Source organism: Pipra filicauda, unplaced genomic scaffold (assembly GCF_003945595.2).
Source record: "Pipra filicauda isolate LSUMZ 115617 unplaced genomic scaffold, ASM394559v2 scaffold334_size1588553_pilon, whole genome shotgun sequence".
NCBI classification, from domain to species: domain Eukaryota; kingdom Metazoa; phylum Chordata; class Aves; order Passeriformes; family Pipridae; genus Pipra; species Pipra filicauda.
Window position 1 is genome coordinate 1262134 of NW_024104459.1, and position 25419 is coordinate 1287552.

General features: G+C 40.6%; 3 protein-coding genes and 1 long non-coding RNA gene across 8 annotated transcripts in view; 2 read left to right on the top strand and 2 right to left on the bottom strand.

Moving 5' to 3' along the window:
• Positions 1-1002, bottom strand: part of SCYL2 (SCY1 like pseudokinase 2) — a 36442-nt gene extending 35440 nt beyond the window's left edge. Inside the window, exon 1 of one of the 3 annotated variants that reach the window (XM_027739121.2) lies at positions 825-1002. The gene's annotated coding sequence lies outside the window, so the exon portion shown is untranslated. Of the gene's footprint in view, positions 1-187; positions 540-824 lie in introns of those variants that run through there. The other 2 variants (XM_027739119.2, XM_027739120.2) reach the window with 2 other exon arrangements.
• DEPDC4 (DEP domain containing 4) lies at positions 391-20828 on the top strand. Of its 3 annotated transcripts, none has more exons than XM_027739124.2 (9): positions 391-1183; positions 2186-2612; positions 3145-3293; positions 3809-3995; positions 4339-4565; positions 6972-7114; positions 7335-7460; positions 8730-8808; positions 20674-20828. In XM_027739124.2, the coding sequence occupies exons 1-9, from the start codon at positions 1054-1056 to the stop codon at positions 20790-20792; spliced, it is 1587 nt and encodes a 528-aa protein (XP_027594925.1). In that variant the 5' UTR covers positions 391-1053; the 3' UTR covers positions 20793-20828. The 3 variants fall into 3 exon arrangements, with proteins under 3 accessions (XP_027594925.1, XP_027594923.1, XP_027594924.1); XM_027739122.2 differs by lacking the exon at positions 20674-20828 and adding an exon at positions 11203-11593; XM_027739123.2 differs by lacking the exon at positions 20674-20828 and adding an exon at positions 11203-11593 and having other exon boundaries at positions 391-1178.
• On the bottom strand, positions 14582-23109 carry ACTR6 (actin related protein 6). The gene is made up of 11 exons (XM_027739126.2): positions 22884-23109; positions 22104-22221; positions 20352-20420; positions 19932-20055; positions 18965-19100; positions 18818-18874; positions 18033-18131; positions 17767-17845; positions 16925-17096; positions 15890-16028; positions 14582-15102 (listed from the first exon to the last, which is right to left on the bottom strand). The coding sequence occupies exons 1-11, from the start codon at positions 22949-22951 to the stop codon at positions 14973-14975; spliced, it is 1191 nt and encodes a 396-aa protein (XP_027594927.1). The 5' UTR covers positions 22952-23109; the 3' UTR covers positions 14582-14972.
• On the top strand, positions 22818-24226 carry LOC113997365. Its single transcript, XR_003544088.2, has 2 exons — positions 22818-23440; positions 23565-24226. It is a non-coding gene; the product is annotated as an uncharacterized LOC113997365 (long non-coding RNA).
• Positions 24227-25419: the final 1193 nt, after the last annotated feature.

Below are 25419 nucleotides of genomic sequence, written 5' to 3' on the forward strand. Positions count from 1 at the left end.
TTGACTATAATAAGCCTGGATTCCTCTTTGGGAACCAAGGCAACAGGCAGATACATGGGTACTTCATGCCACCCAACCCCTATCCTGTCCCAAATCAGGATGAATTCATAGAAAAAATAAATGCTGGAAAAACTGAGTCACACCAAACAAAAGGAGAAAACCCCAACATTTTTCAGGCACAACCAACCTTTTGCATTTGTTATAAAAACAACGGGAAGACCAAATGCAATGAAGCACCGTGCACGGGCTAACTGCCCTCACTGCGAATCACCTCCGCGACTTTTATTCCCCATTTCGGTACTGAGCTGCAGCTGAATCCCTAACGAACACTCACGGTACGAGATCCACGAACGGGGATCTGCCACCTGCCGACAGGCGAAACTCAGCCTATACGCTGCACAAACCCCAGGACAGCCTCATGAGGGCCAGTCCTCCGGGCAAAGTATTTACTGTATTTACAGCGAGCCCGGGCTCGCACCGCTCCGCCAGCGGCACAGGGACTCCGCTCGCCCCCGCGGGGCCGGTGCCCGGGCTCGGCTCCGCGGGGCAGGCCGGAGGCAGCGCGCTCGGGGCGGGGGCGGCCGCGGTCACAGGCGGCAGGTAACCCGCGACCCGCCGGCTCGGGCAGCTCAGCGCGACCCGCCGGGCCCTGCCCGCGCAGCCATCGCGCCTCCAGAGCGGCCCTTCCCCTCCACCCTTCGGCGCCGGGCACCCGGGACCCGAGCCCGCCGCCTCCCGCCCCAGGAGCCGGCCGGCCCTGCCCGCCCCGCGCAGTACTACCAGGCCAGGGGCAGTCGCTCCTGCCCCGGGCCGCGGCCTCTCACCTGAGCCCGCGGGAAGCTGCCAACACAGCGCCCGGCTGCCCGTCGCCCTGTGGGCCCGGCGGGCCGCCTGTCACGCCGGCTCCGTCTCTCGCTCCGGCCCCGTCCCGCTGCAGCTACTCCATAGCGACAGCGGCGGCCAGAGCGGCGGGGCGGGGGCGGCCGGAGCGCGGCTCACTTCCGACCCGCAGGGGCGGTGCTGGGCGCGGCCGGGGGCGGCGGGCGGGAAGTGATGCGCTCCGGCGGCTTCCGCCAGCGGCTCGGCCGAGCCCATGGCGGGGTATTTGACTCCGCGCTTCAGGAGGATCCGGAGTCGGGGCGAGTTGGAGCCGCGGCGGGGGAGCGGGCGGCGGCAAGGTGGGGTAAGAGCGTCGTCCCCGCCTCTCCGCAGCTTTTCCTCCCGCAGTGTCTGGGGAGCTGGCGGCGGCTTCGCGCCTCGCCGGGAGCGGAGCGGGCTCCCAGGGCCGGCGTCCGTACGGGCGGCCCCGGCTGCTGGTGCTGCGGGAGGGACCCATGGCCGGTCGGCGGGCGGGACAGGGCTAGCGGGGGGCTGGCAGCTGACCGGGAAACAGAAGAGCTTCCTCCGGCTTTATGCCCCGGCGCCGGGGTTGCGGCGGCCGCCGCTGGTACGACTCGGCGTGGAGCTGTGGCCAGGTGTTCCGACCGGGAGGCAGTTGGGATTAATGCATTGCAAGCGCTGGTTTGCCATCTGCTGAGCTTGTAGCTATGCGTGAGGTTAAACTGGGGACTGGGGAACACCTCCCCCAGGTGAAGCTGGGAGCGCTGGGACTACTCAGCCGGTAGCTGTCTGTCACCTGCTCAGGGGGTTCTCTGCAAGTATCTGAAGGGAGAGTGCAAAGAGGATAGAGCCAGACTCTTTTCAGTGGTGCCCAGAGAGGCTGTGATATCTTACGTGGCTCTCTCCGCTTCTGGAAATATTCAAAACTTGTCTGGACATGGTCCTGGGCGACCAGCTCTGGGTGGCCCTGCTTGAGCAGAGAGGTTGGACCAGATGGACCCCAGAGGCCCCTGAAAGTCCTGGCCATTCTGTGATTCTTTAGTGTTTTAATGTATATGTACACAGCCCATTCATATAGTATGTATGTGTGGTCATAACAATGAAAAAAAAGCTTCCTCTCCTGTTTTTAGTGTCATTTTGTTATCTTGGCTCTAATGGGTGTGAGTTAGCTTACAAGACGGACTGATTCATGAAGCATTGTCTTTCTCTGTCTTTGTAAAATTCAGCTGATTTTTGAATATTTTTTATAATATATAGATATAACTAAATTCAGAGTGTTAAAATATGGGGGTTTAAATGTTAAAGGTTTATAAATCTGTAAAACTCTCATATAAATGTCTTGCAGATTGCAATGGTCCTTTTCAAGCAACTCAGCTGTGGAATGGTATTATACGTGCCCTCCACAATCAACTGGAAATCAAAAGACGTAGACAACATCTGAAAACATATAAAAACTGTTTTACTGGCTCAAATGCTGTCGATGTGGTACTGAGCCATCTTATGCAAAGCATGTACCTAAGCTGTAATGATATTTCTCGACTGAAGGGAGTCCGTGTATGCCAAGCATTGATGGATCACAAGGTGTTTGAGCCAGTTGGAGCAAAGCTTTGCTTATTCAAGAACGGGAAAGAAACAGAGTTTGAAGACACAGACACTAGTCTCTATAGATTTGTAAATAGCAGTCTTGATCCTCCTCTTCAAGGAATGAATGAGAACAATGAAAGCTTGTCTCCTGAGCAAATCTGCAAACAAAAAACAGTCAGATGTTCCAAGTGAGTTACTCCAAACTATTCTAATTTTTCTTTTTTTTTTTTTTTTCAATAAGTTAAGGTGGGTTACCTGTAGGTGAAGTTATGTCTGTCTAACTCATGTGTTGGAGACTTTTCAAAGCTATCTGTCAGTTTTGAGAATGTCATGCTTAAATTGCAGAAGCTACCGGGAATTTCTTGGTAATGTTAAAGTGCTTTGATTTGCCTTTTGTTATTTAGAATAGAGTCTGGCACAGTAGCATAAGCCTAGGTAAAATTTGGTTATGCAGTCGATTGTGCTGAAATCTGAGAATTAGCATGAATGAGGTAGGTACTGAACGCTGGTTAAGGAAATGGAACTAATAAACAGTATTTGGAATCAATATCCTTGCCCTTTCCACAAAGCAGATGTGGATGACTGGAATTCTAGCAGCATAACAAACCCCAGATACAATGAAGTCCTAAAGTTCTGATTTAAGAGCAATTTAGGAAGTAACAGACACATGTCCTAATCATATTTGTTATACAACTAAGTTTTTTTTTTCTCCCTGAGCAGAACAAAGTGTGACACACTTTCAAACCCCTCAGCATTAGAAGCAGCTGATAAAAAGAGGGTAGAGGAGCTTCTCCGATCAATCTATGTTCATGCATCTTTACCTCCAAAGATCATGGTTAATGAACCAATTCATCTGCTTTCAAAAAGAGGTGAGGATTGAATTTTTTCATTTAAAAACTTGATTGTTCTTCACTGCATCTTGGAGTGAGTATCCCATTTCTGTTAAACAATGCCCCTCGGAGTCCTAAATTTAACATATCACTAATGACAGAATATCTAAACGAATGCTAAATGGGTAAATGCTTGTAGTAAGTAAATTGAAGGAAACACAACAGGATTATGTTTTTGCAGAATGGTGCTGTTTATGCAAATACTACTTCAGAAGGAAGTAGGGTTTAAGACTAAGAACTTTTTTATTATATGATTCCTTTGCTATTCGCTTCTACTAATTAGAATAGATTATTATGAATTCTAATATGATGGGAGAGATATTTTTTTAGCATTCCTATTTTGGTCCCTTCTTCCCCAACAGAGAAACTTCACACTGTGCTGTTGGCGTGTTTGCTTTGAAGACTTAAAACATTCTTGAGTGAGGTAAAAACAAAGGTTAGTGGTTTACATAAGATCTTGTTTCTGAGGATTTTTTGTTTGTTTATGGTTTCAGTAATAGAAGATGTTTGGAAACAGCAAACTCTGTTGCGATTGCTGCAGTTAATTGATATTCCTCTTCTAGAAGATATCTTGGTGTCTTCAGTGAAGACAAAACCAGACTGTTTTGGCAAAGAAGAAGACCTAGTTATCTCAAATACTTTCCTGGACAGAGAGGTTACATGTAGCTTAAACTTGCCTGAGTAAGTTTGTACACATAGTGGGTTGGTGTTTGGTTTTAAATACTAGCTGAAATCCTGGGGTCGGTGACAGTCTAGCATAAATACAGCTTGTTTTGATTTGAGTGTACCTCAGGTGTATTGCCTGTAGCATAGGAAAACAATGCAAATTGCTTATTTTGAGCAGGTCCTTGAACTGCTGTAGTGAAATAAGTTACATCAACTGCGTAAAAACAAGCTCAGTGTTGTGGTTCAAATACATGACTATACCTTCATGGTTGTTTCTATCTAGTTTTATTTAAAGGAATAAATAAGAATAGGCAGAGCATTTTAAAGTAAGCACTAAAACTGACTTTTCCTTCTACAGGCTTGACAGATGGCTCTATGCTGCAATTGAATGCTTGGAGTATTTTCCCGACCAATTCATAGTGATGATTAGTCAGCAGTTACCTCAGAGCACTGACGAACCCAGCAATCTGAATACATACAAGAAGATTCTTTTTGACATTATAATGAAGTATTATAGTCAAAAGAAGGAATCTCTTCTTGCTGCTCAGGATCCCCATATTCATTCAGGAATTATAGAACTTATAGGTAAGAGCAACCTGGAACAAAAAATACGGGTGAAAGCTATGTAGAGGATGTAACTTGCTAAGCATCAATTGACTGAATCGTGACACCGTTTGCAATGCTATTGCAGATGCACTGTATAGCTTGGAAGGAAATGTTCAAGATCACTATTAAGAACCTCTGCTCAAGACAAGGACAAATTTCAAAGTTAGATCTCTGGGTTTCCCTTTCCCCATCCACGACGTGGGGGAGCCCAGCTCTAGTTCCTTCTCCGTCTGAAGAACCATTTCCGACGTGTTGGTGGACGGGGAAGGGGGACTCCAGTGTCTGAGGGTTTTTCAGGCCCCGAGCCTGGAGGGGAGAGGTGCCCCCCCCTCCCCCCAGCACCCACGTGGCTCCATGGCAGGCACAGAGACAGCACACCGGGCGTGGAGAGGAGGCAAGAGTTTATTGTTGGGAAGGGGTTTATAAGGCTTTTAGGAGGGTCAAAGGGGAACCAATCACAAGTTCAGGGTCACACAGAAAAAACCATCAGGTAAAGGGTCAACAGCCAATAGGAAGGGGTTAAACAAAGGACCAATGGGACACCTCGGGACACCTTTCCCAGGACATTCCTGCATGGGAGATAACAGTTGCTGTGGGGGGTGTTGGGAAGAAGAAACACGTGTTTGCAAAGGGACCACAAAGAGCCATTTTAAGACATGTTTAAACAAGTTTCTCATCAGATATAGTGCTACATAGATCAAGTTTGCTTAGGGCCTGGGCCAGCTGAATTTTGAAAATCTGCAAGGATAGAGGTACACCGACCTCTGTGGGTAGTTTCAATTAGTAACTACTCTCATTGCAAAAATTTCTTACCCCAAGTCAGAACTTCCCTTATAGTTACTTGTAACTAATAACTTTGTGGCAATGATTTTAGTTTTATGTTTTCGTGTTAACCAGAAAACAGTTTTGTAAATTCTGGATTTAGGGCACTTTTTAGTAATAGAAGTTATTTAAAATTATTAAAGGGACTGTTGAGATTGTGATTCAGGCTGTGATCCCCCCCTGCAAAACCCTCCTATCATAGGCTTACAAGTAAACCAGAACAGTTTAAGTTAAATACAAGTTTAAGATAAATCTTACCCTAAATAGGCTTTGTTACTTCTTCAGTTCTATAGGGTTGTTGTGGCTTAACCCCAGCTGCCAACTAAGTTCCACAGAGCCACTGACTCGCTACCTGCCACTACCTCACTCCTGGTGGAGGTAAAAAGTAAAACTTGTGAGTTGAGAAAAGAATGCTTTAATAATTGGAACAAAATGAAATATAATAATACTAATTATAGTAATAGCAGTAATAATAATTGTAATTATTACAATAATAACGAGATAGAGTGGAATAAAACCCAAGAGAAACAAGTGATGCACAATACAATCGTTCACCACTGATGCCCAGCCCATTCCTGAGCAGCAGTAAGTGTCTCTTGGCCAATTCCCCCGAGTTTATGTACTGGGCATGATGTTCCATGGTACGGAATATCCCTTTGGCCAGTTTGGATCAGCTGTCCACTCAACCCTAGCTCCCTCAGCTGCTCCTCACTTGCTTACGCTTTTGGTGTTCTTTTTAAACAAAGGTGGTTTCAAATGGCTTGTGGCACACTCCTGAAAGTCCTGGATTATTCCTTGTAAAATTCAAAGTCTGTCTTAGAAGTAGGACAGAGGCCAGAAAATCTTATGTATGTTGTATTCGTGTATCTGCCTTTGTCTTACTCTTGCTTTAAGAAAGTTAAACTTTTTCATAGCTTCTCACTTTCAAAATGAAGATAACTAGAATTATCATCTAGAGGGTTTGGAGATTATTTTCACTGTATGATGTTTCTTTGAGACTCTCATAGCCTAATGGCTTAAAGGAGGAGGGGGGAACACAGAGACATGATGCCTCACCAACCAACAGTAACAAAAAAAACCCCAAACAAACAAAAAAAGGAAAAACCCCAACAACAGCAAAAAGAAACCAAACCAAACAAACAAAACCCCCAACAAAACAAAAAGAAAACAACAAACTAAGAAAGAACTGTCAAAGCAATGAGTGTTGGAATTGTTCAACTCATTAATTACTTAGAGATGAATCCTAGAAATAATATGAAGATGTGTAAACACCAACAGTGCAAACATCACTTCAGTGTTTGCACATTGTAGACAGACTATAGTAATGTCCTGTATACATTGTTCAAGCACAACTGTTCCCTGACTAGCTATGGGACAAAGACTTTAAGCTTTTATTGATTAAATGCTGTATAAACCTTGCAAGGTTTTAGAATTCACTGAGATAACCTGTTTTGCTTGGAAGGAAAGCCCCCCAAAAGTGGGATTATTATTGGGATTTAAATATGTGTTTGTGACTCTGAAAATGAACAATTGCATTGAATATGCTGCTTTACTCCATTGCAGAAAAAGGAAAAACAGATCAAGCTCTAGAGGCATTACAACTTTATTTAAAATTATTAGCACCAAATATCAGAGAAGAACTACACAGGCTCCTGACATTCCTAGCCATTGCATCAGAATCTGAGGGCTACAGATTACAAAAACAAGTAAGTATCTGCTATGTTTAATGTAGAAAATAGCACTTTTCTATAGCAAAGCTAATGTTTTTGTCCAAAGGTAGAAGTATTCTATTTACTGCCTTTCAACATGATCTGTTTTAAAACAAATATCAAGATGTTTTCCCACTGATAGCATCCTGTTATATGTAGTCTTTACTAGCACATTGCAAGTCAAGCTAATGCCAAATCTGGGTACTTCTTTTTCTAGTTTGAGAACAGATTGGTGATCATCAGGACTTGCACAAAGTTCATCTTGCAAAATAGAACACTGTCAAAACCACAGGCAGAACTGCTGACTCAGTTTCTGATGGACAATCACTCTGAGCTCTTCAAGGTATCATTTTCCTTACATCATTGGCATTTTAAATGTTAAATGCCATGAACTGCGTTTTTTCAAATAGGACAAGTCTGAGGAGCAGTATTTAATGTTTTATCTGTTACAGTTTAACAGTACAGCCGAGCAGGGTGAGAAGCTATTCTAGACTATGAAGGACAGATTTTTGAGAGCTTTGCAATCCTTTATAAATTATATCCTTTCTCTTTATCTGCATCGTGTGTATTCAGAAAATATTTAAAGTATCAATGTTTTGTAGAGGCCTTTTGGGACCTTGTTTGTAATGGCTGCCTCCTAAATCTTTAGGCATCTTAGCGTCTTTCTCTTTTAGAAGCTCGCTGACATACTCTGAGTTGTATATAAGATGGTGTGCTCTGGTGCCCCAGTGTATGTGTACAGCTCTGATAGCTCTAAAGTTCCTTTGGTATTTTGAAATGTTAACTTGTAAATTAATAAATAGAACCACAAAATGAAATGACCTTTCTATTAAGCTTGATCAGCTATGTAAATATACAGATGTGCTTTATAGTCTCTTTTGTTTATGTTCCATCATATTGTCACAAATGTGAAAAGATGGAACTTTCCCATACTCTATACAAATAAGATTCACAGAAACATTGATTTGGTTTCAGTAAAATATTGGTTTTAATTCTTATGCAACATATGCATTTCCAATTCTGACTTTGGGTCAAGAGACACGGGAGATTTTACTTTTTTTTAAATTAGCTCCTGTTTAGTTTGAAAGTATCGAGTGGTTAGTGAGAGTTTTGTATGCGTTAATACACAGCCAAACCCCATTTTATTTTCTTAAATTTTTTTTTTCCTTTTTCTTGATACTCTTGTATCAAAAGTTCTGATATAAACGTTAGGGCTTTGATTCCTGATTGGAGATGGAGCCAGAACTGCAGAGCAATGACAGCAGAGGAGATGGTGGTTTGCTCTTTCATAGCTGCAGTTGAGAGCCTAAGCTGAAATCAGTTTGTTTTATGCTACAGTTTTTGACATATCACTGGAAAACATCTAGAGATTTTTGCTTCCTATTTCTTTGGCCAGAAATACCAGAAATAAACATATGTATCTTAGTAAAACTATGTGTTTTAGTCTAATTGTATGAGAGATTTTGAATGTGTACCTAAATAAATGTAGGCATAGATTCTTCTGCAGTTAACTGTGGGTTTGTTTTTTTAATTGGTCATCTGAAAGCTTTAGATTATCAAAACAAAGAAGTATTGCTTTTGTAATTTTTCCCTTATTGGGTTCTATTTTCAGACTCCTTTAACTCTTCTGGAACTAACAAGTAGGAGACTTGAGAGTTTGCTAGAAGGACAAGATCCAGATATCAATTCAGGTAGATGACGTGATAAACATTTTTATAGAAACTATTCTATACAAACTGGTTCATCATTAGTTGACTATAAGTCTGCATAGACTGTGTTCCTTTGTTGGAAGTGAAAGGTGAGTGATTAGCAGCTAATGCAATAAATAATTGAATTATAGGCTATCAGCAAAACTCTTGTCTGAATATTAGAGAACAAGGGTTCTAGTAATTACCTCGTTTGAATACATTACAATTTTTTTTATTATTTCTGGAGATAACAGTGCAAAATGTGCTTCCTGAAGTGACTTGCTTATTATTTGGTTTGTGAATGTGATGTGATTTTTGTATTTAGGAACAGTATTCTTTTATTTCTTCCACAAGACACCTACAAATTCTCGTAGAGCTCAGTAGTTACAGGTTCTGATAGATGTCTTGAGCACAGACTTTGTTCAGTGTTTTGAAGAACTCTCTTCTTCTTCTAGGTAAGCACAGTTTATTAAGAGCTATTTGACACCAAGTGTCAAATGCCTTTTTTTAAACTACACTACCTTTGTGAATGTGGGATTAGTGTTTTTCAGCTTATTTCTTTTATGAGCTAAGATTCCATCTGTCTTTGCTGCCAGAAATATCTTGAAGCACTGATTAAAAGGGTTGGCTTAAATAATTGAATTTCTCTCTGACTACCTTTTTTTCTTTTGACTTCTGTATTGCCAGTGTTTATGTGCTTAAACATTGAAGAAAAATTGAGTCGGGTACTGATAACACTAAGTTATTTTGCTGTGTAATACTACATTTAATACAGCATCTGCCTGAGAAGTAGTTTAGTACTTCTTTGGTAAGAATCTCTTAACATCTGTGGTGAGTTCTGGAATGTATCCAAATTCCCTCCCATTCAGTGTTCTGAGAATCACATTGTGTAGCCAAAAAATTCAGAGATGAACAACAGAGGAAAGAGCTGCTTGTCTGCAGTATTCTTGGAGCCTGTGTCGTCTCCATCAGCACATTGAACAGACAACTGGAAATACAAGCCCCATACCATATTCTTTCTACTAAGCTTTAGAGTTTCAATCTGCAAATGCATATAGGTTCCATCTACTTGCTGAAATACCTAGTTTGATCTAATTGTAAGCTCTCTGGCATGGCATATTTCTGTTTTCCTGTGTGCCTCATATTCTGGTGTCATTTTCCCTTTTCTCATAAAGGAGACATCAGGAAAATCTTTCTTGGGAGCTACTGAGCGTGCTTAGCTGGTGAATTTCTCAGGTGTGGGTGGGAGCAGGAGGGAAGGCTGGGGGACCCTGATAAGAAGAGGAGTCTGTCTATTGCAGGAGGGTAAACCTTAGGTCTGCTGGAAATACAGAACACCAAAACCACTGAGAAAATTCTGGGGTTGGTTTTAATCTAGTGAGCCACTTATACCACCAGACTAAAGGATCCATGCTGAAGTTTGGATAACTTTGACAGAAGCTTTCCCTTTTGAAGAACTATCTTTTTCTTCATTTGACCCTATGACACCATAAAAGGTACTGGTGTTTGACAGACTCATTGTAAAAGATGGGAAGGACACGTCCGTGTGAAAACTCTGACAGCTCAGGTTAATAACTGCTCTCTATGTGAAGTCTTAAGATGATGGTGTTTGTACAGAAGGATTACTAAGAATTTTTTCCCCTTTAGGCAACTGACAGTTGTTCAACCAAATCACTTTCTAACACGTATAGGAGGAAAAAGTGTCTGTGGAGTAGCTGAATGCCAGTCTTTCCTCAAGCCAGAACTCACCTGCCCAGTGATGGGGCTTGAATTCTTGCAGGGCAGTGTTGCATAGATTCCCAATCTTTTTATGGCTAAGTCGTGCTTGAGTTGCATATTTCTTGGGGTTGTTCCTGGCTCTGCCCTCACTCTGAATCACTGCCTCTTGTATCACCTCTGCTTCTGGTGCCCAAACTATGCTTAGCTGTCTACTCGTTTAGAAGCTCTTAAATTCTATTCCTGATTTCTGAAGTGTGGTTCAGAGGCAACTGTTTCTCCACAGTATTTATTCACTTGTATTAAGTACTGGACCTTGGTACAGATCTGATTCATTCACAGAGAATCATTGGATCATGACAATGTAAAGTGCCATTCTTGTTGTGTGATGTTCTTCATTATGGTTTCTGTTTGTGAGAACTGTATTTGCTCTTTGTCTTGCATGCCTGTTTGCAGTATAGAATCATCTGTGATACTGCACTTGCAACACTGTTTTTCAATTTTATTTTTGCAATAAAGTTTAGATGTCCCTCTGTGCTCAGTGGAGGGCTTTCACATTGTTTGGAGATGTAATCACATCTGAAGTGGAATATCTGTATATCTATGTTTCTGATCATATTTTTTAACAAAGCTTTTACATGATAGGTGAAGCTTACTCTGAACCTCTCATTTCTTACAAAGGCTTCACCTTCTGTCAGCGCATTACAACTCAAGAGTATGAAGATCAAAAACAACAAACCAATCAGCATCTTCTAGCATTGATTCAAGAGATGGACAATGACCCTACTGTTCCTTTGAAGCAAAAGAAGAAATTAATCAAAGAATTCAAAAAATATCATTGTCTATTGTAGTGGTTGTAAAACTACATGTGAATTTTGTACTCCAAATGGTTTGACAGCAATACAACCTTTTTTTATCTCTTTTAAAAAAAGTGGAGGATGCACATGAAAATTGTTCATCATAAAAAAATGTTTTCTTCTTATGTCTTTACATCTTCAGTTTCAGGAAATACAACTATCAAAATTACTATGGTGCTAAAAAGCATTAAATCTAATTATTCTTTTAAGCAAAATGTACTTAATTAGTCATAAGTTAATACAACACTGCTTGTGCTGCTTTGAGTTCAGGGTTTGGCACTTTTTTCCTTCTGTCCCATAACCCCATGGCACGCTATCTGAGCCAAGTCTACATTCAAAGCCATGTTTGGGTTGATAATCAGTAGGGGATTTTAATCTTTTCTATCTGTAATTAATAATAATTGAAACTGTAGATTATGACTCCTGCGGGTGTTGTAAAAGCGTAAAAAGTGTGTCAAAAATGTTAGAAGCAGGTAACTGGGTTTTGAATCTAGCAGGCAAAATTTCTTAGGCAGGGAAACTGTGTGTGCTTGCAGGCATTAATTACATCCTGTTGTTACTCCCTCTCCACTATGGCAGACTGAGCTGCTGCTAATTCAGCAATTATGCAAAAGCAAGTAAAAAATTACATTTTGAAGAAACCTTAGAAATAATAATCTGGGTTTAGATCTCTTGGTATACTTAAGTAATTTATTTTAACATGAGGACAGTTTGAGAGTGTCTAGTTATTTATCATAAATACTTTGATAATGTTTATGAATTTTTACAGCAAAGGTGGAAAGCATGTTGGCCCGTCTTGACACATTGATGGTTAACTGTACATTAACAAGAAAATGTTGATACAAGTCATACAATCATAGAATGGTTTGGATTGGAAGGAACCTTAAAGATCATCTTATTCCAACCCCCCTGCCATGGACAAGGACACCTTTCACTAGACCAGGTTCCTCAGAGCTCCATCCAACCTGGCCTTAAACACTTTCAGGGATAGGGCATCCACAACTTCTCTGGACAACATGTTCCAGTGCCTCACTACCCTCACAATGTGAAATAAATGATTTCCAGAGGAAAAAAGACCACATTTCACCTTCCAGAGGTGAATGCCCTAAATCCTAGACTACAGGCCCATGTGTTGTTTTCCTAGCCTTCTGTGGGATTTCTAGCCCTATGTCATTCTCCCAGAAGAGGGAGCATGTACAAAGCAGGTTATTGAGAATTTTAAAAAGGAAAGTATTTCCCAGTTAAGTGCTTTTGGTGTTGAGTAGTGGGAGAAAGGGATTTTAGTTGCCTTTTTTTTTCCTCTCTTCTCTGTCTCTGTCTTCAGTCCTTTTACTGGGTCTTACTCAAAATACTAAACCTGGTAACAGGGAGGGGTGATAACATGGTAATTTGTAGGCTAGATGAGTGGTGAACTGCTTCAAGGAAAACTGTATTTTTAAAAAACAAACTCTTGCACTTTGTGACTTGAATTTTTTTGTGCTAATCTAAAGAAGATAATAAAGAACTGTATTAAAAGTGACAAATCTATCATTTCATAGTCCATTCGTACAGAAGAGGCAGCTAAGGGGGTGTAGATCCAGGTATCAAGTAGTAAGGAGACGTTCCAAACAGGCATTTATAGCTGCCATGTGGTTCCTGTCAGTTCATGGGACAAGAAGTCGAGATTGATCTAGTTCTGGGAAGGGAAGGGAAGGAAGAGCTTTTGAAAGCCCTGTTTTATTCATATACCCTGACAGGAGAATTTACTTACCATTAATCTTCCGTTGAAAGAAATGTGATATTTTACATTTAATTATGAGGGCCTGCTGAACAGAACAAGTTTGGTGAACTATAGCCTACTGGTTTTCGTTGTAACGCTTTCAGTTAAATTCCAAAATTAGAAAAATGTTATTGGACTTCACAAAGTTTTGTCACATATTTTTAACAATATTCGACACAGAATCATCTGGTAGAGAAACTTGGGACCTCTCATTCATTTCTGTTTATGATTTCTAGCAGAGAGCTATCAAATTAATTGCCAGTATAAATTTGTTTGAAGTAGAAAATTTCCAGAGCAAAAAGTTTAATCTATAGGTACTTTTCAGTACAGTCTTACCAAAGTGCAAGTGATGCCACCTTCAAAGTAAGAAGGCTTACTTCTACATACAGCTATCAAAATAACAGTGGACTAGACTTATTCACATCCTACACAATGTAATACAAACTGTGTCCAACAGTTTGTAGGTGTTGGTCTCACACCTTCATACCCCAGCTGCCTCCTCTGTGGCTCATATAGCTGTTAGCAGCAGGAGGAGGGTACCTCTTTCGTTCCTTTCAGTAGGTTAGACTAGAGGAAAGCCAACATGAGCTGGCAGTCCAAAGTAAAAAAGATCATATTCAAGAAGAATGATCATCTCTCATTCTCTGAAGCATTGGCTTCTCTTCTGTGTTGCCCTTATGCAAGGCAGCCAGGTAAGTGTACTGTGTGAGTATACCTACTGGTATTATGTTAGGGCAGACAGCAGAGGGAATGAGACACAGCAGGGTACTCCTCTGCAAATCTGAGAGCACTGAGTACCACCAGACCTAATAAAGAGGCCATTTCCCTGCTGCAGTGAGCTGTATCAGCTCAAGGTCAGTGTCAGCACCATGTATCTATTATCCACCCTGTCCAAGTGACCATCTCAGTCTTGGCAAGCAAGCAAGCAAGCCGGGTGGGACACCCCCAGCTAGCATGGCCCTCCCAGGTTTCTATCTGGCTATTAGCCCATGCTGTGCTCTTTCTCCTCCTGCAAGCCACGCTGCACAGACTGATGGCACAGTGACAGAGCTTCTGATGCCAGAAATAAAAAGTAGTGGGGTATTTGTGTTTATCTAGGATGCATGGAGAGGACAGAGATGGGTTATCAGCTAGGGCACAGCTGCAAGCTTTTCTCACCTTTGTGGCTGCTTCTGATGTCACCTTTTCAAACAGGTGAGGGGAGTGACACAAAGCTTATTTGCCGAGCCATTGTCCAAAACAAAAACCAAACAAAAAAACCCCACAACCTAAAATCCCTTTAAAAAAAGGAATTGTTCACTCTTTTCTCAAAGCCTAAGCATAGTTTCAATAGGAGTGGTCACACTAGAAGTATATTCCTCTCATAACTATTCACTAAAATAACGAAAAATAAAGCTCATGTATTTCTTTTCAAGATAGGCAATCTCAAAGACTCTTTTGGAGATGTGTTTAACGTCCATTTAATTGCATGTATGATTTAGAATGATATTCAGTTTAAAAAAAAAAACAAACCATTTCTTCTCACTATGTATTAATGTCACACTGGTAAAAGCAATTGGTATTTTTATTATCTCATGCATTGAGGTTTTCTGCAATAAAGAATACAATGAAGCTCATCAGTAAAAGATGAAAACATTATGAAATGACAAGTAACATATTATTTCATAGTATTAGGCTTGTAAAACTTTATTTTTAAACTCTGAAATTATTTTTTCCCAACCCAATTAAATACAGGAAAGCTAAAACACAATCCTAGCTGATGGAAAACAGGTTGTAGTTCAAAGAATTCCATTCTGAGTAAAACAATGGAATAACAACATATCCAACTATGCTACCTATATATCAAATTTCTCTTCACAGATGTTGTGTCCATGTTCTTCATAATCTTCTCTAGTTACTATCATGTCTTCAAAATCGTCATTTTCAGAAATGAGCTTCCCACCTTCCCAAGAATAAGTAATAGGGCTGAAAAATGAAAAAAGTTATTGTTACTCATCTGTAAGTTCATTTAGAATAGAAGTATGCAGTGATGATTTCCAAGACTTTCATTTAATCATATCTATTTAGAAATACATTTTTGATTGCTAAATCAAACCATCCAGCTTCTGAGAAGTTATGAGACAAAGTTTGAAATTTTAGCAGGGCTAGTTGACTTTCCTTTTTAAAAAAGTGCCTCTTTGGAAGTATGTGTGAAGAGGGAATGGCACAGACATGTCTTTGTATTTACTATGCACAGATAATGATTCTTTAATAATATTTAAAAATAGTCTTTAATAATACTTTTTAAAAAGTAGAGATTTTTTTGTACTTTCAAGGTATATTTGTTTTGTCTCAGTTCTCTCTGCAAAGATGTTACCCCTTCCAAATCCCTGAAGTAGCTACATTAATAATGACATGACAGCATTCAGATGCTGAAAATTCTTCTAAGTAAAAGTCTAAATTCATTAATCTTGCATACTTGCATATCCATTTAATGAAAATAGTCTTATTTATCTGTTTACAATAAAAAGGCTGATCCTAAAAACACTTAACTTTATTAGCCAAAGTACAGAGCAAGCAGGTGGTATCTAATTTATTTGGTTTGTCTGAAAATACACTGATTTAAAATATTCTTTTTGTACAATTTTTGTTCACTTAATATTTAAATCAACACCTTTACTCAGTCTATCTTTTTAATCAGCAAAAGAAATCCTACTTTATAGTTTGTTCTACTAGAAAGATAAAGCCTTCTGTTTAGAAGTTTAGAACTTACTTTTCAGGAAGAACAACAGAAACATCGTAATCAGTTGGAGTAAGACATCGAACTTCCGAATAAACTCTATCTCTAAAGCCTGGAAAAAGGGTGTTTCCTCCAGTCAGAACTATGTTCTTGAAGAAATGAGGCTGCATTTCTGTAAAATAAATAAGTAAATCTGTAGTTAGAGACTAGTTAAAGATTAAAGGGGGTTTTTTTTCCAATTTTGTTATGAATTGGAACAGAAGTAGGAAATATGCATAGAAGAATTTTATGATCATCTAACCAGTTAAATACAAGAAAGTGATCAATCACCCTATGTTCTTCCTGATTGTAGAATTTGGCTTTGATAACTACTGTTTTCTTACACTGTCTGTTAAATTTCATGTTTGCCAACACAATTCCCCATTCAAAAGGGGTTTTAAATAACACAATTTTTAAAGAGTATACATTAATAGCCTAAATGCTGCCATACTTATGTGGTATGATAACGGTAATCAGCTGTACATCATCTATAAAATGAAAGCTTTAGTATTACTTCTGACAAACAGCAGTCAGGAAGGTTCTACACTTTGATGCTTAATTTACTAAATTTGGCCACTTTCATTTTTCTCATCGGTTTGATTTTTCTCTTCCTCCAGTAAAGAAAGATATTTTAAAAGATAAGTAAAACTAATTTCAAGTTTATTCCACCATTAGTGTCAAAGACAGACAGGTTATGTTAGAAAAGGATGTTAAGAAGAATTAAGTCTACAGAGATTAGCTGATTCAAGAGTAGAAACCTATCAATAAATCACCAAAAAACAGGGCTGGCCTAACACAGACTTTTGCAGACAATCAGTTCTAGAGTATATAAAATGCATCAAAAGACAGAACAGTTCACCAAACTGTTTAACTGGCATATTGAGAGTTTTAGCTTTTCTAAGACTATTTGGATCCTTAAAAACAAAACAAAACAACAAAGAAATCCAAAACCAAACCAACAACAAAACCCACCACAACATCCCTCCTTCCCCCACCTCCCATCCTTTTCATAATATTTTTAGGTTATACCTTCGGGTAAATTCTGAATAGAATAAACAATGGCTTCAGGAATTCCCATCTCTTGAATACCAATATCCGAAGGATGGAAGAGTATTTCTGGAACTGCAAATCTTTCATTCGTTAGACGAAGTATTTGTTCCCCAGTCTTGTATTTTCCACTTAACACCATCTCTTCCCTCGGCTACATTAAAGACATGAATAGTACCCACTGCTTAAGAAAAGCAATCACATTCTAGAGTATTCAGTTAATCTATTTCATGTACTGCAGAGGTAGGCAGTCATATTATCAACAAATCTTTTAAGAATAATTCATACTCTGGTATTAAATCTGAAGTGACTTTGCTCTTATCAACCGCAGTTTTGTCGGAAGGAAAACAGAACTGGTATGCATGAGAATGGCCCTAAAATATTGGGACTACTTTCAAAATTATGTCCAACACAGTAAATGAGATAAAACTGTTAAATTGTCTTCAGGCTCTTCTATAAAATGACTTTGAACTTTCTACCTATTAGGGTATTTAAATGAAATTCAGAGAGATTGACAAAAAAGCATAAGAGCAGAGAAAACATTTTCTAACTTAATGTTAAAAACCCCCAACAATAATCATATGGATAGGCTGTATGACAGAGCACAAGCATAGAAAGCTACAACTGTTCAATAATAGAACATAAAATGCTATGCTGAAAAAACAATATTTCATTTTCATCTCAACTTACTACGGAAAAGCTTTACCAATTAATGCATAGCAATGAAAGATGTTACAGCATTAGAAAAAAATAGAGTATTTTTAACTTCTCTACTAGACTTGTGCAGGGGAACAGTCCCAAAAAAATTTCAAAACTATTATTACCTTACAAAATCCTTTTTTGATTGTGCTGAAGTCTGGCAAAACATAATCTACCATTACAGTATTTTCCTCTCCTTTCAATCTGAAAGAGAAGAATGTAAAATTCAACAGAATAAAGAACAGGTTCTAAATTCCAACTATTTTATACTAACAAGACTTTTTTTCATTTAACTGGAAAATTTTCTGATTAAGAGTATAGTTTTATTTGTTTGTACAAATAGATTATTCAGAAGTACCAACATTTACATTTAGTACTGCTGCATACATACTTGGCAATGTCCATGTCCTTGTAAAAGTCTTGAGAAACATAGCACACATCTTCTTTCACTTGATTAATTACATGCGTTTCATCCATAACATGTAGCTGTCTGACAAAACCAAAAACCAAAAACACTGAAGTTTGAGAATAATCAAGTCTTCCATTTCCTGTCCAGTTTTCCACTGGAGGTGAGTAACCATCATTTTCATGTCACAGAAAACTAGTGCCTCAATACCTAAAACTCATATTCAATTTACAAATGCATTCCCGGCCTACTGGAGTTTAGTATTTTCCTATTTCACAGTTCAGTAAATACAAATATTAACCTGCATTTGCCCATTGTCTTCCTAACAAGCATAGCCATAATCCTGCAATTAGCTCTCTTAGCAAAGACCTTGACCTAGATAAAGTTCTAAGCTAAAGCATCCCAGTGAAAAGTTGACCCTATTGAATTTTATTTGTGTTATTGATAATTGGCAAACTGACTGATGATCTACTGAGACACCTCAGAAAATATGTAAAGACTTGTATAATTGTGAACACACAGCTAACCTCATCAACTTCAAAAGCGCGGGCACTTTGAAAAATAACAGCCTAATTCTTCAAAGAGTTTAAGCTCATCTTAATTCATCCTGAGCTGAAGGTCAAGATGGCAGTTAGCAGATTATAACAGACAAAAATTCCCTTCTCCTTTAAACAGCATTTAATCTAAAATTCATAGAACCAGGAAGAATACCCCATGAACTTTTAGCTCATTTCATACCAAGTTTCATAGTGAAGATCAGCATGCTTTACCTGTAAGAGATGATCTCCTTTAAATGGTTGGTTAAGAGTTTCCCTCCAACATTAATCCTACAGAAAAGGAGTAACACAAGGCATTCTGTCATTATTAACTTCAGGCATAGAAAACGATTCTTCTAGAAAATATATACTGCAGTTTACCTTATGATTGCCTCTTTCTTCTTTTTACTTCTACAATAAGGTACAATGTGTGTAAAAGAGTATCCACTATCCACAATGATACAACACAGCTCAGATGGATTATCTCGGAAATACCTGTGTGCACTAAGAGCTCCAGCTGAAATACAGGAAATTTAATTCAATTTTTATGTGAATATACACTTTTAGAATTTACAGTGATCTGAAAGTGTACTTGCTTCATATTTTAAATGCCGTTGACAGACTTCCAAGACCTCAATACATAATACTACAGTCAACACATGAATTCATTTTGACAGTGGATAAAATTACGTGTTGTATATGGCCCCATTTAATCTTTTTCAGGAATTCTGGGCCACATTCAGTTTCCCCTCCTAAAGTCCAAGCACATTGATCACATCACAACTTATCAAACATATATAAAGGAGTATCTCATGTCCTGTTACCTTTCAGAAGGGTGGCGATGTTATTTACATATTCCCTGTGAGATACAATATATTTCATGATTGTAATGCTGCATTTGATTTGCTAATACAAAACAAAACCGAACAAAAAACCAACCTCAGGCCCCCAAAAATAGAAAGCTACCAAAGACTTCATGCAAATTTTTGGTAGACTTTTTCAAATGCTATCCTTTTTTAAAATCCATCTGTTATTTCTGTCATCCTTACTCTCCTCAAATTTCTTGTAATTCCATACCATGACACTCTCTTCAGAAAATAGGGCAACAGTACAGCTGGAATTTATAAAATAAATAACTTTTAAAATTTTAATACAGTTAAGAGTACATGTACAAGTATATTACTCAAGAGCCAGGAAGGAAATTAAGGAATTTTTATACTATCTTTATGTAAATATATATATATATGTATTTGCGTACGCATGTATGCTTTTTATGTATGTATTTATTTATTTTAAAAGGGTTAAGCTTCAAGATATATAAATGCAAACTAGAAGGAGACAGACTCACCATTTACTCTAAGAACCGCTTGAAATTGATATTCTTCAAATAGAATTTCATTCATAGATTCTTGTATTGAACTGAAGTTAAAATAAGGTTCGGTAATAATAATATTGGTATCTACAAAATCCACCTATGAAAAATATATTAAGATTGTCATTACATAAAACCAATATATTTTGGCCTACTGACCTAGTTCATCTCTTGTATATTAAATATTTCTTGATCTCTAAACCACACTGGATCTGTCTGTGATTATTGTTTTTCTTCAGTTTGCAAAAACATAAATCCCTGTGATTTCTAATTGAAGACACTTTCAAAGAGAATAGTAAACTCTCCAGTTCTATTTTAATATTTGAGGTACTTATGTTAATTTCATTAGTCAGTATTTAATCTACACAAAATAAGTAATTAAGAAAAGGCTCTTACTTGATACATTTCTTTTCCAAAAAGATAATCCCAAACCTGTCTCTGGACATCCCAGTTCACCAAGTAACCCTGTAGGAATTTAGAAAAAAACTTTCACTATTTAGAAAAAATAAAATCATACTTAAAAAAAGGTCAAATGATTGATAGACTGATAATATAAAAGGTTTGGAGAGTTAAAATGTTTAAATTTGCATTTCTAGGCTAAGGAGTAAATGTTACATAGCATAAAGTATGTTAAAAATATTCCTCAATGATATGTTAATTACTACACTACAAAAACAATGTAAACTGTGTTTTCTGTATACATTATTCTCTTTGGCAGAAGCCTGTCAGTCTGCCCATGGTGCCAGAAGTGGTTATGGAGCAGATTATCTGGAGTGCCATCACACAGCACATACAGAACAAACAAGCAACCAGGTCCAGTCAGCACGGGTTTATTAAAGCTTGACTAACCTGACCTCTTTCTTTGACAAGGTGACCTGCTGAGTGGAGGAAGGAATGGATGTGGATGTTGTCTACCTGGACTTCAGTAAAGTCAGACAAGTCTGAGCTGGCTGCTCATGGCTTGAATGGGTGTGCTCTTTGCTGGGTAAAAAACTGGCTGGAAGGCTGGGCCCAGACTGGTGGTGAATGGTGCCACATCCAGTTGGCATCCAGTCACCAGTGGTGTTCCCCAGGGCTCAGTATTGCGGCCAGTCTTGTTTATTATCTCTATTGTCAACCTGGACAAGAGGGTTGGGTGTACCCTCAGTAAGTTCACAGAAAGCACAAAGTTGGATGGAAGTGTTGATTTGTTGGAGGGCAGGAAGGCTATGCAGAGGGATCTGGACAGGCTGGATTGATGGGCCGAGGCCGGTTGTGTGAGGTTCAATGAGGCCAAGTATTGGGTCCTGCACTTGGGTCACAACAACTCCATGCAGGGCTTCAGGCTGGGGGCAGCGTGGCTGAAAAGCTGCCCAGTGGAAAGGGACCTGGGGGTGCTGGTTGACAGCAGCTGAACATGAGCCAGCATTGTGACAAGGTGGTCAAGAAGGCCAATGGCATCCTGGCTTTTATCAGAAATAGTGTGGCCAGCAGGACCAGGGAAGTGATTGTCCTCCTGTGGTCTGCACTGGTGAGGCTGCACCTCAAATCCTGTGTTCAGCTTTGGGCTCCTCACTACAAGACATTGAGGGGCTGACGTGAGTCCAGAGAAGGACAACAGAGCCGGTGAAAGGTTCAGAGAACAAATCTTATGAGGAACAGCTGAAGGAGGCTGTTTAACCTGGAGAAAAGGAGGTTCAGGGAGGACTTATTGCTCTCTACCACTACCCGAAAGGAGGCTGTAGTGAGGTGGGGGCTGGCCTCTTCTCCCAAGTAACAAGCAACAGTACAAGAAGAAATGGCCTCAAGTTGCCCCTGGGAGGTTTAGATTGGCTATTAGGAAACATTTTCTCACCAACAAGGCTGTCAAGCACTGGAACAGGCTGCCTAGGGAATTGTTTGAGTCACCATCCCTGGAGGTATTCAGAAGATGTGGCACTTAGGGACATGGCTTAATGATGGACTGGACAGTGCAGGGTTAACAGTTGGATTTGATGATCTTAAAGGTCTTTTTCAACCTAAACAATTCCATGACTCTTAAACTTCACACTATTGACTCTGATTCTTGGATAATACCACTCACAACCCTGCAGCTGTGGTATATTGTATGAAAACTATTCCTTACAAAAATTTATGTTTCGCTTTCATGTTAAACTGAGGATTACTTACTTTCTGAAAGGGAAGAATATAAAAAAGACCAGAAGGATCCTTAATTTCATCCAGTTGATTTGCTGTAAAGGTTTTCAAACGTGCAGTCTTTGATCTGAACTGACAGTTGGGAATAACGCTGGAAAAGATTGGGAAGTTTCCTATTCAACATGGTATGAGACACATTCATTCTTTATGCCACTTGCATAAATAGTATACATTCAATAATGTTTTTGCTGCTGTATTTTGGTTTTAGTCCATTTACTGGAGCTAGTTACGAGGGAAATCTCCAATTTCTGACACCTCCGGTACAGACAAGACACCTTTTCGAAAAACAAACCCCCCCAGCCACTGCGCTGAGCTGCAACCACCACCCCCCGGCCATCAGTACAATCAGAAAAGTGCCAGGGGCTCTTCTCCCACCCTGGCCGGTGGGGTATGGTGTGACACGAAGGAACGTGTTGTGACACGGCGGGGCACGGCAGGACATGGTGTGACACAGTGGAGCACACCGTGGTACAGTGTGACACGGTGTGACACGCTGGGGTACGGTGTGACACGCTGGGGTACAACATGACACGGCGGGACACACCAAGACAGCCCCGCCGACAGACCCACGCGCGCCGCAGGGGCGGGGCCCGCAGCCGCCGCAGGGGCGAGGCGGGGCCAGGCCGCGCCTCTCGGCGGCGGGCGCAGGCGCGGGCCGGTGAGGGGCCGAGAGGCGGGTTGGATCCGCGCTGGGGCCGGCGGGAGCCGTGAGGGGACGCGCAACGCCCCCCCGGTCCCGCCCCGGGCCCTCACCTGACGTTCGCGTGGCTGTAGCCGATCTTGGCGTTGTAGGCGCCGTTATCCAGCACCAGCGTCGCCATGTTCCCCACGGCGCCACGGCCGCCGCCGTCCCAGTATTGATCCGCCACCGCCGTGGATCTCTACGGTGACCATAGAGCGGAGGAGCAGCGCGCGTGGCCCGTCGGGACGCGGAGGTGCCGGCAGCGCTCCGCCTCCGCCTGGGGCCGCCCGCCGTGCCGGTGACGCTCGCGGGGCTGCGGCGCCATTGGCCGGGCGTGACCCGGCAGCGCTCGGCAAAGGGGCGGGCGGGGCGGTGACACGGCGTCACCGCGGACAGCGCCCCTCACTGCCGCCCACCGCGCCTGCCTGCGCGCACAGACCCTGCCCCGGCCGCCGTCAGCCCCGCGGGGGCGGCAGCGACCGCTGGGGACCGGGCGGGGCCGTCACGGCGAGAGCTGAGGTCGGGGGTGTGTTACAGTTACCGCGCGGTCGAGGGAATGCTGTGCCCTCGGGTGTTCCTGGCAGTTCGGGGCGCTGCCATACGGGAAACCCGCGCCTCGGGGAGAAAGGTGATGTTCGATAATCACGTTATGTGGGAAGTGAGCAGCAACACGGGGCTGCGCTCTGTAAGCGTGACAAAATGAAAAGAGAGACGATTCTTTAAATCCCACCGTCGTTATTTTAATGTTACAGAATCACAGAATCAGTTAGCTTGAAAAAGACCTCTGAGATCATCGGGTCCAACCTGTGAAAGAACACCACCGTATAATCTAGACCACGGCACCAAGTGCCGTATCCAGTCCTTAAACACCTCTAGGGACAGTGACTCCACCACCTCCCTGGACAGTCATTTCCAATGCCTAATCACCTGTCCTGTGAAGAAACTCTTCCTACTGCTCAACCTAAACCTCCTCGGGCACAGCTTAAGACTATGTGCTCTTGCCCTGTAGCTGGTTGTCTGGGAGAAGGGGCCAACCCCCACCTGGCTACAACCGCCTTTCAGTAGAAAGGAGGTGTTCTAAGCATGCTGTGATTAACACTATTTTATTATAAATAATATTAAAAGCAGTGTTAGAGTTCTCTGTGGATGCAGCCCAGGATCTGTTTTGCCTTTGCTGTTGCAGCAGTGTACTGCTGACTCCTGTTCAGCCTGCTGTCCACCTGGACCCCCAGATCCTTTTCCACAAGGCTGTTCCTCCTGCTACACAGGTCTGAGCCTGCACTGGGCTCTGTGTGTATGTTGTCTCAAGTGCAGTACCTTGCACTTCTCTTGATGAATTTTGCTGTCTTTATATGTTTTACTTACCATCACTATCTTTTTTCTTATCCAGTTAAAAAAGCGCACTACTGCTTTGCATCTGTGTGTAATTGACTCTCCTTTAAATATGAGAACTTAAAAATAACTGCTGCTCTCTATGACGACTCTTTACCCTAACAAATATCAAATGTCTTTCTGTGAGCCAGGATGCTTATTGGAACACACAGCAATCTGATTTTAGACAAATCCTCTTTATGTGCTTGTAAAGGAAGTGTATCTTAAGGACAGCATCCTTAATCCTCACTCTAGCAGACACATTATTTGGTTCTTGAGGAGAGGTCAGAGGAATTATCAAAAGCCTGTTTTTCCAGTTCAGGAGTTTCTGGGTGCATTTAAAGAACACCGTAAAGTGTTGTTAGTTCTCCTTCTTTGCCTACTGACAGGTATAGTAATAGTAAATTTGGGGGTTGTAATTAAAATCCAAAATACATAAAACAGAATAGTAACAAATTATTTAAGTATTCAGTGTTAAAGAGAAGCATACAATATTACTGTTAAAATTACATAACTTTTACTTCATCCTTTTACTCATATAAACTTCTTAAAAGAATAGTTTAGACTCAAAAAATCATAATAGCTATTGCTAACTTTTGCCTTGTAAAAACAAAGGTGAAACCCAGAATTTTGTAAATTACTTTTTCCCTTCTAGATACTAGCTCCAGTTCTATGAAACTTCATCTGTTATCATTAATGACTTATGTTGGATTCAGAGTTAGTTTCACTTTTTTCTTTCTTTTTTTTTTTCAAGACCTACAGGACAAGTGCCAGGCTATTAAGAGTTCACTTAGATTTATGTGTAGTGGTTGATATACATAAATATTTTAAATCTCTTGGAACTAAAGTTGGTATATTTACTGTCACTGCTACCTGAGGGCAATTCATACATATTTATTGAGTTTGTTTAAACATTCACTGGTGTATTGCAATGGCACTTCTGATAATACTTTCTGTTGTTGTTAGAGTACCTAACAAAGTCAGCCACACAGCAAGGACACATAAATAGGACTTTCAAAAGTCCATGCAGCAGCAAACCTTGTACCTTGCCCCTTACAACAGTGAGAATTGATATTTTGTGATGCTCTTTGAATAATGGTCTGTCAGACTACTCAAGCCTTGCACATCTGCATTTGAAAACAGACCATTATCTTTTGCATTATCCATGTGAAGCCATGCCAAATTTCTCATTCTGCAAATATGGTACAAAGCATTCACTGAAACTTAGGTCACATT